Raw genomic sequence first — 14,370 nt, 5'->3', positions numbered from 1 at the left:
TGCATAATAAATCATTGAGTGGAATAGGATGTGTACAGAGTATATGTTTCAATAAGACTGTGAAACCAGGGTTTTCACGAAATCCCTGAAATTTTCAGGGAATTCGTGAAATCACCGATTTACTGAGGAACAATCCCCGAGGGGCTATATAGTAATAAACACGGCGAAACTGATTCATCTACACTGTTTCGCCATGTTTAGTACCAGCCCCCTCGGGGTCAAATGTTCCTATGTGAATTGGTGATTTCACAGTCTTACAGTAACATATAGTACGTACGTATGTGTGTGTGTGTGTGTGTCTGCAGGTTAATGTACGCGCATGCCCGAGTGACTGCAACGAGCACAGCTTCAGAACGTGAGATTTATTCTCTCAACTGTAAAATCCACTTAATGGAAATATGTAGGTTTCGTAATATGAAGTAATAAAACCAACCGCTGTCCACATCCTCTTCGCAATAACTTTTCGACTCGTGAACAATTGTTGGGATGATTTTTAATATCGCTTCCGATTACTGAGAAAGACATTTTTAATGGTTTCTGTTATAGCGCAATACTTACGGCTTCAACAGTTTTTCGTGGACATTTCACCTACACGATCTGTGATATGATTTAGGTCCACTGAAAACAGAAGCCTTTGGTGCGAAAGAAGTCAACAGTTGAATTTACTTGTTAACCGATTTCAAAATCCTAGACTGGACCTCATAAAGTTAATAAAGTATTCTTTGCATGCATTTGCTGACAGTTATCCTCTTGTTATCTGAGCATCCTTTTATTAAATGGGTAAAATTCTCATGTAATTGATACAACAGTCATGAACATACCCAGATTAAACATGGCAGCCTTAGGCTGAGTCCACAGTACAATAAGTAAGTCTACCTTATTTTAACCAGACCACTGAGCAAAGGGGCCTACAGCTTATTGTGGGATCCGAACAACATTATATCGATAAATGAATTTCTAATCACCAGAAATAAATTTCTCTGATTTCCCCTTGGAGGAGTGGGAAATCGAACTCGCGACTACCGAAACGGTAGGCGAGCACGTAGACCACTCGTCCAACGAGAAACTAGTCCATACTGCAATAAAACATGTCATCAACACATCGTCAAATTATCGCAAAGTTATTGCAAAATATTAAGAGTTCGTCGTTTCTTTTCAAGGAATCTGTTGAGAGTCATTGATGCCATCACTAAAAGTCATTAGGCCTTAGGTCCTAAGTCCGATATCTCTACTTATGATCCTTTTCACTTACTCGTCGAGTAAGTCCACAAACTACTTTTTTGTTGTTGTTGTTGATGGGGATTAGGAAAGGTTTATGGAAGAGCCTAAAAAGGTCTGAAAAGGTGTTTCACGTTGAGTTAAAAATACGAGAATTTCAGGAGAGGATATCTATGATTTATTTATTAGAATGAAAATGTAAAAAATAAACAATGTGCATGTTAAACAGTACAGAACAATTTTTTTCTAATAAAATACATCGTATTTATCTTAATTTTCGTTGGTGAAACCGTGCTCTATTTGACCATAGATTTTAGCACGTTTTAATTTACGTCAAAGGTCAGGAATATATTTAGGGTAGTAATGCATTGCATCTGTGCTTGAACTTTTGAGGTTATGAGTGCTCAACATAATAATAATAATAATAATAATAATAATAATAATAATAATAATAATAATAATAATAATAATAATAATAATAAATAATAATAATAATAATGCAGTTCTTTCATAATCCGCGAGGCTGCGAAGTAATTGACCTATATTCATGGTGTTATTGTGGTAGTTTGGATGCAAAGTTCTGGTATTATAAATACTAAAATATATGAAATATATATATATTATTCTGGTTGTATTTAATATATAATCCGGAGACTACAGTGGGAATGTAGATGGTGATCTCCTATAATGATAATAATAATAATAATATAATAATAATAATAATAATAATAATAATAATAATAATAATTATATGTTTTGTTAAAAATGACTGCTGCTTCAGCACTATTAATCTTATAAGAGTCTTCTCTATCTTTCTGATGACGGCTTTCTCGTTGTTGCTTAGACTGGCGAGCGAACGCACCAAAGGGCATGTAAAATTCGGTTGAGTCATTTGATTTATTATTGCTTATACAATTCTCTCTCTCTCTCTCTCTCCTCTCTCTCTCTCTCTAATGAGACGTTTCCTCCTGATTGACAGGACATTATCAAGCGATAACTGCTGAGGGACTGAATTCCAGTGGTTTGTTTGTTGTTTTTGATTAAGCTGACCTTGTGTCAGCACGGGCTCTTGCTCACAGAGCAGCCCGTAACTTTTTTCCAGTGGCGAGTCCATCTCCTTTTATCGTGGTGTTGCGAGCTCTTGAGTACGGTCGGAGCACCTCTCCGGCAGATCGGGTTTTCATTGGTTCCCGGAAGGTGACTCATACGGCGTGGCGTTAATGAGTCTTGCAGACCTTCTCAGGTGGGGTGTATCACCGGGAGCCTCTTGATTGCTTCTACCTGAGTGACGTCACCCCTGGTATTATTCTCATGTCCGGTGATCGTTTCATGCGCGCTGGTACTTTCGTTAGGGGGGAGGGTGTGTTCCTCCTCACACACGTCGGTATCAGGAACGCTTCTTGGGTGGTATTAAGGGGAGGCTTTTCCTCGAGGATGAGCAGAGCTTCTAGGAGACGCAGACGTCGTGGGTCAGGTGCTCTCCCGATGATCTTAATATTCCTGACGATGTCGTCTCTCGTGATGTTTCTGCGGTGTACTACAAGGGCGTGCTGCCTAATGGCGCCCTCCTGGGCGTTGCAGGAAATCCTCTTCGACAGGCGCATCGTCGTCATGCCGATGTAAATCCCAGGGCATCCTTGGGCGGGGCATACATATCGGTAGACGACGTTGGACTGCTTCAGGGGTCTCCTACCGGTGGGGAGGGGTTGTTCTTCATCAGGAGGTCTTTCGTACGCCGATTCTTGTAGTAAATAATGAGGGACACTCTCTTTCCTTCCTCCATGGGGCGGACGTGTTCCTCTATTATTTTCTTCATGGCTGCTTCTTCCTCCTTGTATTGGTGGTGCATGAAGGCTTTATAGAAAAGTTTTGATATCCTCCAGGGGCGGAATGGTCCTTCTCTCTTCCTCCTCATGTACCACTTGTCAATTGCGGCTCGAGTTTCTCGGTTTACGAGTTTGTTCGAGTACCATTGTTTAATAGCATCTGGGATGCTCGGTCGAGTTAGAGGTGTGTGTCCTGCCACGTCGAACAGTGCGAGAGGGGCCTCCTGACGAAGGCCCTGACGGTGGTGGTCTTGAACCGCGCAGGACACTCGCTATCACCATTCAGACAAAGTCCGAGGTTCGTAGCTTTGGTGTAAACTGTAGTCGCCAACTTCTGATTCGTCTTCGTGACAAGGACGTCGAGGAAGGGGAGCCGATCGTTGCTGCTGTACTCGACAGTGAAGTTGAGTGCGCTGTGCTGCTGGAACTGCTGCCGAAGGGCTTCTACCTCATCCTCGCAGTCGGCTTGCACGAAGATGTCATCGATGTAGCGTCCGTATGTGCGGGGACATCTGTGTTGCGAGAAGACCCTTTCTTCCACTTCTCCCATGTAGAAGTTAGCGAAGAGGACTCCTAAGGGGGACCCCATCGCTACGCCGTCCTTTTGGCGGTACATCTGGTCCTCGGTGGGTGGTGAAAGGGCTCTCTTCGTACAGATATCCAGCAGGGTTCTTAAGGAGTCCTCTGGGATGTTAGGGGGTCCTCATATCGGGGTTCCTATATACCCGCTCCATGATGATCCCTATCGTCTCGTCGACTGGGACGTTGGTGAATAGGGACTCAACGTCTAAGGACACCATGGTTCCCGCACCGGGGGAGTCGCGGATCTTCTCCAAAAATTCCACCGATGAGGTGAGACAGTACCTGGAGGGGATATAGGGGTCAGAATTTTGTTAAGGCGTTTGGCCAGAGCGTAAGTCGGGGCGGGCGTTTGGCTGATGATCGGGCGTAGGGGGTTGCCTTCCTTGTGGGTCTTCACGTTCCCGTATAGGTAGCCGAGGCTGTAGTCACCTTGGATGGGCGGGAGGTGTGTGGCATTCGTAGCGGCATTCACGGCTGCGATGACCCGGTTGGCGTCGCGTTTGATGTCTTCCGTCGGGTTCTTCGTAAGTCTCTCGAACTTAGAGACATCAGACAAGATGGCGTCGAGCTTCTCGAAGTATTCCGAGGTGCTGATGAGCACGAACGCGGCTGTCTTGTCTGCACGCCTTATGGTGATGTCTTCCTTCTTCTTCAGATCTGCGGCTGCCTCCTTCATCTCTTTGGTGTAAATACCGCTCGAGTATGACCCCCTGTCCGTAAGGGCCTCTGCTAGCAGAAGTGGTTGAAGGGCGTCCGTCGTTGTCAGGATCTTCTTTGCTTCCAACTGCTGAATCGAGTCGAGGAGCATCTCAATCTCCAGGCGTTTCTTGTGTTTTCTTCGGTTTTGACATGAAGTAGCAGTTTAGTCCGAGGTTTAATATGTCACACCCAGGAACCAAGAATCAGCAGACATTCTCAAAAACGACAAAAACTCCCAGTACTTAGACCCTACACAGAAAACTGAAAAAGGCATCGTACTTGGATACCCAACATCCCTTCCAGTCGACCCCATCAAGAAGCTCCCAGGAGTATTACATGCTGAAAGATGCCTAAACAAGGCAAAAGAACCTTCTAAGAAGGTCCTTGTCACTTTCCAAGGCAAAAGGCCCCCTTTTGTAGACATCCCGACATGGGGGAAATACTACACTGAAGTTTTCACGCCCGAACCCTTAAGATGTTTTAAATGCCAGAGATTTGGCCATCACCAACAAGAGTGCACAGCTAAGCCTATATGTGGCGTATGCAGTGGGAAGCACCCAACAAGGGACTGCATCGATAAGCACAAAAAGAATGAAGCAACAACAGCCAGATGCCCCAACTGCCATAAAGGACACCATGCATGGTACAAAGGCTGCATGGAAAGACTTAAAAGGATATGGAATATGAAAGGATCTCCCCCCCCGACCACAGCACAACCGAATCACACACAATACACATCACACTCACAACCACCTTCCACACAGCAAGAACCCCAAAGAGATCTCGCCAAACAATGGCAGCAATCAACCCAACAACACACACACATACCAGAACTACCACAATCCCAAAGACCCCAACACTACCAGCAAACACATAAAACAGGACCATCACAATCACAAAAAACCCAACACCCCCAGCCACCCATTCAGAAACACCAAGCAACCCCAACGAAGCCCCACGAAAACAGAGACCCCAGACTCACAGAAGGCACACTATACACACAGAGAAACATGCAAGTCCCAGATGCCAAGCCGACTTCCTTCCTACCCTACTCCACATCAAAACAGCCACTTCTCCCCACCCAATCATCCCAACATGCCCTCTTCCTCCCACCCCGTTCATGAGAGTAACACCCGTACCGGTAGTCAGGTTAGTGCCCCAGATCCCCCCACCAACAGACATAACTACAGCCTCACATGTGAAGAACTCAGGAGGGAAATAGCATCTGTAGTATCACAAGTTCTTCACCACTTACTCCCAGAGCAACACTTTACAGCAGATCTCAGGAAAACACTAGTATCATTGATAAACTAAAATGGAGCAAAACAATCAAAACCCAAACAACACCCCAAATGACGAAAACAGCACACACACAACCCTAAAAATCCTTCAATGGAACATAAACAGTGCCAACTCAAAATACGCCACGCTGCAATCACAGGTGCTCGTAGAAAAACATGACAATGTCCTCCTACAGGAAACTCTGTTAGAGAAACCAACCAACAATTTCTCACTTCAGGGATACACAGTATACAAAACCCCACACACAAATGAAAACAGAGGTTTAATCACCCTGGTGAAAGCAACAATTCCCATTCAGAGAAAATAAGAAAACTTAGACTGTGGGCAAGGCATTGAAACGCTAAGCATCCAGATAAGACTAGAAAATACCTCACTAGTCATTCACAACATATACAAAGGCCATGACAAAATCCTTGAAGGAGAAAACCTCTTCAGTGCTGCCTCCAGAGAAAACACATTCTTTGCAGGAGACTTCAATGCTCATCATCCATGCCTACGATCCCAACAACATACAAATGCAGCAGGCAGACACATACATCTGCTTTTGGAAGAATTTCCTGAAGTAGCACTGCTAAATGACACAAACGAAGCTACTCACCTCCGAGGAGGCAGACTGGACCTGAGCTTCGTATCCCAAAACCTGAAGGAAGAATGTGCATGGAAAGTGCACCCAATACTAAACAGCGACCACTTTGCAACTGAAACCAGCATAAAAATAACAAAAATTCCCCCTCCACCACCCCCGCCAGCAGGATGGAGATCAGACCTGGCAAACTGGCCCACATTTGAAAACCAAATGACTGAGTGGGCAACACAGTACCTCCAAACTCCGGCCCAAAACATAAACACGCTTCAGGAGGACTTTGTGAGTAGCCTGCATAATGCAGCAAACATCTCCATGCCTAAGAGAACTTTTACCACTAACCAAACACCCCACAAGGACAGTTGGTACTATAACACAAGAATCAAGGAAATGAACTCAAGAGTAAATAGAACAAGAAAGCTCTTCAGATGCAATCCCACTGATGAGATGCATGCTCTTCTAAGAGACGTTATAAACCATGCAACACAAACTGCAAAGAAGTGAGCAAGAACCTGGGCTTAAATGGTGCTCACAGACTACCCGACTTACTCCCATTGCAAAAATGTTCAAATGGTTCAACAAAATATCAGGAAAATCCAAGATAACACAACCACACCATCCTGACCCTCAAGCTGAAGCAAACAGACTTGCACAACATTTTGCCGACAGGACCAAATCGGCACATCTACCACAAACCACAAGAAGAGAAAGGCAAGTGGCACTAAACCCAGGGCGATGGAGAGTCATTAACACGGCCTGCGATATCCCAGATGACACAGACACTCCATTCACACTAAAGGAACTGGGCAAAGCCCTTCAAAAGGGAACAGACACAGCCCCTGGAGCAGACATGATCACATATAGCATGCTGAAGAACATGGGAACGGCAGCCAAAACAGTTCATCTCCACATAATCAATAGAACATACACAGAGCGCAGTAGACCCACACAATGGAACCAACAAAATACACAGCCGATTCCCAAGCCAAAAGAACCCAACTCCTACAGACCCATCTCTCTCATCAGTTGCACAGAAAAGACTGCAGAGAGAATGGTGCTAAACAGACTGCTATGGAAAACAGGACCTCTACACATCGCTTATATGCCTACAAAGAGGGCATAGGCACACAAGAATGCCTAGCAGACGTCATGTCCACAATCAATGAAAGGAAAGCAATAGTAGTTTTTCTGGACTTAGAAAAAGCTTATGAGCTAGCCAGTGCAGCTGCCATCCTTGAAGCCTTGGCTGACAAGGCGGTGAAGGGCAACCTTTTAGCATGGGCCAAAGGATATGCAAAACAGACAGGCCAGAGTCACCTTCCAAGGAGCAAGCTCAGAATTTCTCAATCTGGAGAATGGAACACCTCAAGGAGGCATACTCAGCCCCTTCCTTTTCAATGTATTAATGGAAAAATTAGCCACAACCACCCTACCCAATGGAGTTGAAATATTCATTTATGTAGATGATGTCTGCCTAGTCAGCACAGACAGACACAGATCTCACCAGAACATGCAAAGTGCAATAATACAAATTGAAAATAAATGCAAAGATCTAGGTCTAAAAATCAACACTGCAAAGACGAAAGCAATGGCCATCAAACACAGTCTAGACCCAAATGAAATACAGCTCATGGGTGAACCCACTGAATGGGTAGACAACTTTGTATACCTAGGAGTAAACATAAACAAGCAACTCTCCCCACGCAAAGAACTTGAAATACTCAAGCAGAAAGTCAAATGCAGACACAATGCCATGAGAAGGATCACCTCTCTACAACAGGGGCAGTATATCACGCCCTCAGAACCTTCTACATTCAAACAATAAGGTCAACGGTTGAGTATGCAGCACCTGTTCTCACCAGTCTCTCAAGCACAGAGCAAAAGAGCCTTGAAGTAATTCAAAACAATGCCCTGAGACTCATCACAGGTGCTCCAATGTGGACTAACTTATGCATTGAGACATGAAACAAAACTACAGTCCTCTGACATACAGAATAGACCAGAGAAACACATCCATCCTGCTAAAAACCTTAAAAAATGAAAGGAACTGTCCACTAAAAAGAGAGATAAAAAAGTGCATTGATCTCCACGAAGAACTAGACCCACCCAAGACATACGCTGGCAACCTTTTAGAAACACTGAGAAGAGTAGGCATGCAAAAGCATGCTGCTGACATCAGAGAAGACTCTCCTCTTGCTGAGTATGTTGAACCAGCACCCTGGAAACCAGAACTCTTCAATATTAACTACACAGTCCTCCCAGCAAGCAAGGAAGCATGCACCATTCAACAGCTGAAACAAGCAGCACAAGATTCAATAAGGAAAACGACAGCCACAAATGAATACTTTACAGATGGATCAGTAGACCTCAGCATTCCTGCGGCGGCGGCAGGAGTCTACTCGACATCACTAAAAGGGAACTGGAGGCTCTCAGATAATGCCTCCACTCTACAGACTGAGCTGATAGCAATCGCTAAAGCGCTAGAAGACTCTCAACACAAACTAGGAAACACAACTATCCACACCGACTCTAAAGGAGCAATACAAGCCATCACAAAAGGCAAAGCAAAAGAAAATATCAAACTCCTGACAAGCATATGGGCAATTGCCAACATCCACCAAACCAGAAACAGACAGATAACTCTCAACTGGATTCCAAGTCACATAGGAATCCAAGGAAATGAGGAAGCAGACTCCCTAGCAAAGAGCGGGTTACACATCAACAACATAGGTATCAAAATCAGCCACTCACTGACTCAACTTAAAAGCAAAGCCGCAGCATACTGTCAAGTGCAAGAAGAAAGCAAAGTCAGGAGAGCGGTCTTTGGAGGCTCTAACACTGCAAAGTGGTATGTAGACACCACCAGTCTGCAACCACATGACATTCCCAAAGATATGTCAAGAGCACTAGCAGTCATAATTCATCGTCTAAGGCTGGGATACCAATGCACTTGGCAAAAGATAGTAGGCGATCCCAGGCCATGCAAGTACTGCGAAAGAATTCCAGAAGAACCTCTAGAACACTACCTCTTAGACTGTCCAGAAACGTAGCAACTAAGAGATAGGTACATAGGAAATGAACACACAACCACTCAAATCACAAAGTACATTCTAGCAAACACCCATGAATTAGCAGGTTTCCTATGCTCCTACCCACCACCAAGGTAGGAACAGAACACTACCCTGACGGACAGCACATGGTGCCAGCAATCATGACCACTACCCAATCCCACCCTAACCCACATAACATGCAAGACAAAAAAGACAAGCCTCTTTAACAGACATCCCCATTCATCTCTTGCCTCCTTCATCACCCTCCTCCCCTCACATTCATCACTATCCCTCCACCACACTCACCAGACAACACACACCCAAAGAAAGCGGACCGGAAAAGGAATATGTCTCAGAAATTCACGAGCTACCTTACTAGCTAACTGTGCCTACAACTCAAACCTTCATTCTTCCAATCTGTTGGTCTCTTCCTACTAGCCAACACTTACTACTATCCAGCTTTCCCTACGACTGAAGGGTACCTTAGGGTTTAAAGGGTTTCAACCTTGCCCATCAAATCCTTCATTCAATATCAAATCACCTTCACCACATCATTCATGTATCACCAATAAAGTTGCATATCCTAAGCATCTCACATCTCAAACTAATATGACATACGGGCTGCTCTGTGAGCAAGAGCCCGTGCTGGCACAAGGCCAGCTTAATCTTAAACAACAACAACAACAACACTGAATTCAGTCCCTCAGCAGTTATCGCTTGATAATGTCCTGTCGATCAGGAGGAGGAAACGTTCGCGTTAGAGAGAGAGAGAGAGAGAGAGAGAAAGAGAGAGAGAGAGAGAGAGAGCATTGTATAAGCAATAATAAATCAAAGGACTCAACCGAATTTTACCATGCCCTTTGGTGCGTTGCTCGCCAGTCTAAGCAACAACGAGAAAGCCGTCATCAGAAAGATAGAGAAGACTTTATAAGATTAATAGTGCTGAAGCAGCAGTCATTTTTAACAAAACATGTCTACGAGAGGGTCTCCTTCCGAAATAATAATAATAATAATAATAATAATAATAATAATAATAATAATAATAATAATAATAGTCTTGTTGAAAAGGATTGCTGCATCAGCTTCATTAATTTTGTATAGAGTCTTCTCTATTTTCCTTATTAAGGATTTCTCAATGTTGCTGAAATTGGCAAGCAACGTGCCAAAGGGGATCGTCAAATCCGGTGTAGTCATATTGAATTATCTTTATTACTGCTATATACATATATTACTACTACAAGTCGTTTCTCTCTCTCTCTCTGACGTTTCGCCAGATCTGCCAGGGCATGGTCACAGCGATGGTCGCTGTGACCATACCCTGGCAGATCTGGGCGAAACGTCAGAGAGAGAGAGAGAGGAGAGAGAGAGAGAGAGAGAGAAAACTTGTAGTAGAATATATGTATATAGCAGTAATAAAGATAATTCAATATGACTACACCGGATTTGACAATCCCCTTTGGCACGTTGCTTGCCAGTTTCAGCAACATTGAGAAATCCTTAATAAGGAAAATAGAGAAGACTCTATGCAAAATTAATGGAGCTGATGCAGCAATCCTTTTCAACAAGACTTGTTTAAAAGAGGTCTACTCCCAAGAAATAATAATAATAATAATAATAATAATAATAATAATAATAATAATATATAATAATAATAACTTACGTGTTTTCCTAAAAGGCTGTTATGTATCGTAAAGTGATTCATTAAACTTTATTAAAGAATATACAAAAACTGTAAAAGTAGAGTGTAGCCAGTAAGAGGAGTGAGAGATGTGTATTTCTGGTAATTAGAAGCTCACTCTCGACGGAGTTCGGAAGTCACGTAAAGCCGTTGATCCCGTTGCTGAATAACCACTGGTTCCATGCAAAGTAAAAACACCATACAAACAAACAAACAAACGAACAAACAATAAAAGAACATTTCTTACATGACTACCCATATTAATAATAATAATAATAATAATAATAATAATAATAATAATAATAATAATAATAATAATAATAATTTGCATGTCTTGCTAAAAGACTTTTATGCATGGTAAAATTGGTTATTAAAGTTTGTTAAAAAAATTTAAGAAATTGGCAATCAGAGAATGTCATTCGATAAGAAATGTTCGCCCATATTTCTTTCCTGTGTTTAGTTAAGAAAAAAACAAAAGAAAAGAAAATAGAAAATGAAATTCTTTTAAGACTGCCCATCTCTTCAGAGACCTTCCGGGGAAATCTGACAGTTGATCGATGTATCAGTTTCTTTCTTAACTTTTTAACAATGCAACAATGCCCTTCGAGGAACTTGCGCCATTAGGCGGCATTTCGTCAACTCTCTTCTTAGTTTTATGTTTGCGAGGAGCTCTGATCTCTCGCTCTTAAAGCAATTTTTTAAGGAATTAGACAATTCTTTAAAATGCGTCATTTAACTTCCATTATTACAGAAAACGGAAGCCGTTATTTTTGGGAGTACTTAAATGATTACTGTCGAAATAAATTTGCCAGTCCGAGAGACTGAATTTCCAGTTACCGATTTGCTCGAAATTAAGGACAGTCTTTACCGTTCTCTACCTTAATTCTTTTAGTTTTTCGTCCTGTTTTGAATTATATTCAAATGAATATAGTATTTAGGCCAAAGGCCAAGCACTGGGTCCTATGAAGGTCATTCAGTGCTGAAAAGGAAATTGAGAGTAAAAGGTTTGAAAGGTGTAACAGGAGGAAAACCTTTCATTTACTCTATGAATCAATTGTTAGGGGAGGGCGGAAAGTAAGATGGAAGAAAGAGAATATGAAAGGAGGTACAATAAAAGGAATGAAAGGGGTTGCAGCTAGGGGCCGAAGGCACGCTGCAAAGAAACTTAAATAATGCCTACAGTGCACCACATGAGATGCAATGAGGGCAGTACCTTTCCTACGGGGTTCGTCCTGTTAAGTTTGGGAATAAAACTGTATTTTGGATAACATGAGCATCGTCTGGCCTTTGTATACTTGAGCTATGACTTGAGAGAGAGAGAGAGAGAGAGAGAGAGAGAGAGAGAGAGAGAGAGAGAGAGAGAGAGAGAGAGAGAGAGAGAGAGAGAGAAGGGGTTAGGAAATGGGAGCAACTATTCCCAGGTGAACTCCAATGAGCAAGGATGATTTTTACAGGAAAAAGATAATTATGTGACTACGTTTTTCTCTATAGTAAGTTCCTTTTTAATTTTTTATATTCTTATATGCTTATGTTATTTGTATTTGATGTTGTATTTTTCTTTGTAGGCCATTTGCTTGCAAGAACAAAAGAGACTGTCCACTTTGTAAATTTTGTATATATCTCTTTTTGGACAAGTTTGTATTAATAGTTGTATATTTTGTTAATGAAATAACAACTAACTAACTAACTGACGGTGTTGATTTGAAAGGTTAGGTTGTTTCCTGTGCTTTGAGGTTTAGAATTTTGATAACAGAAGAAACCGGGAGAAGAATGATATAACTGAGATGCATTTTGTTGTCAACTGTCCTCCTTGTTTTGTTTTGCAAGAAACTTTGGCCACTTGCTGTAAGTCCTTAACGATTTATTTACCTGTTGCGAGTTATTGAATAAAGGAGACTAAAATAAATTTGAAAATGAAAAAAATAAGAATAATAAAAAAACTAATAAAAAATAATGATAAAAATTGAAAATAATAAAAATAAGTATTCGAGGGCGCAATTCATAGTTTTTCCTACGTCGAGAGGCTGGCCATCTGAGGAAAGTAACCATAGCAGATTCACATCAACTGTGCATTTGATGTCTAGGCCAGTCCCTTACGACGCTCCTGATTGGCTGTTGATAAGCCAATCACAGGCCTGGAAACTCTCAGTCTCTCTCGAGAGTTCACATGGGTAGGATCTATGTTCCACCATTCCTAAGGGATATACGTCTTTCAAAAGTATCCCTCAGGAGAGGTGGAACATAGATCCTACCCATGTGAGCTCTCGAGAGAGATTGAGAGTTTCCAGCCCTATGATTGGCTTATCAACAGCCAATCAGGAGCGTCGTAAGGGACTGGCCTAGACATCAAATGCACGGTTAATGTGAATCTACAATAATAATTCTTAAAAAGATGGAGCAATTTAAAAAAAATAATATCCTTTATTGCAAAGTGTATTACCTGACGTATCTACTCAGTATGATATTAATCAATCATGGATGGTCTTATCTTTATTAGTTTTATAAATTTGTGACATAAATATTAAAATATATAATTCAGCTGCATTTCCTCCACTCTTTTCCTAGTTTTATTTTGGGAGGAGTACTGTGTTGGCCTCTTGCCGTAAGACCTTACGAAATTTCCTTGAAAATTACATTTATCTGTCACGATTTCCTGAAAAAAGAAACTACATTCGTGGGTGTAATTCATTTTTATCTTCCTACGTAGAAAAGCTAACCTTTGTGACTAGTTAATTCATAATTCTAAAATGAAGTTTTCTTTCTTAGGATACATCTCATTGCAAAGTTCGTCACTGAAATACCTATACTGTCTGATGTTAATCACGATTAGTCTTATAATTATTGAATGTCGCTTCAAAGGACACTGACATCAGTTACCATACTCACTGTTTTGAGTATAACTTTTAGTACTATTGAAAATTCAACGATCCTAAAATTCCACGCTGTAGAGTTAGAGCTGTGTTATCAATTGTAAAAATGTAAGTTTTCAGTAAAGCAGTGAATGGCAAAGAACAGTTATCTAACTCAATAAACACCGCAATAACTGAGAACTCTCTAAAGCTAATACAATTCACAATGGACTTCTTCCTGCAAAGGACGAAACGAGAAGGGCAGACTCTATACTCTCACTATCGGAGTTGCTTTTATGAATCTGATGTGCATGACAGCATTCGCCTTCATTTGTATTTATGGCAACTTGCCTTGTGTGTATTTTGGGCATGAAGCCCTCGGCTGACAATACGTTGTCTGGTCAAAGACAAGCGAGAGAGAGAGAGAGAGAGAGAGAGAGAGAGAGAGAGAGAGAGAGAGAGGGAGAGAGCATTACTGGAAATGATGAAGCAGCTGCCGGCATGAAGGATTTGCATGTTTAGTGTTAGAGTTTTGTGGAATGTGGGATATGTATGTATGTGTGTATGTATGTATGTAGTATAT

The 14,370-nt window shown here is 41.9% G+C and overlaps 1 protein-coding gene across 1 annotated transcript; it reads left to right on the top strand.

Annotated features, from left to right (window-relative positions):
* The first annotated feature begins 8,363 nt into the window (after window positions 1-8,363).
* Window positions 8,364-9,260, top strand: LOC135218022 (uncharacterized). The gene has a single exon (XM_064254167.1). It carries the CDS (start codon window positions 8,364-8,366, stop codon window positions 9,258-9,260), a length of 897 nt encoding a protein of 298 aa, XP_064110237.1.
* Window positions 9,261-14,370: the final 5,110 nt, after the last annotated feature.

The sequence above is a fragment of the Macrobrachium nipponense genome, chromosome 9 (assembly GCF_015104395.2).
Source record: "Macrobrachium nipponense isolate FS-2020 chromosome 9, ASM1510439v2, whole genome shotgun sequence".
NCBI classification, from domain to species: Eukaryota; Metazoa; Arthropoda; class Malacostraca; order Decapoda; family Palaemonidae; genus Macrobrachium; species Macrobrachium nipponense.
The sequence above is the reverse complement of the archived record's forward strand: the minus strand, read 5'-3'. Positions and strand labels throughout refer to the sequence as shown.

Excerpts from the sequence above, each read along its gene's own strand:
- LOC135218022 (XM_064254167.1), top strand. The coding sequence starts at position 8,364 with ATGCAAAAGCATGCTGCTGACATCAGAGAAGACTCTCCTCTTGCTGAG.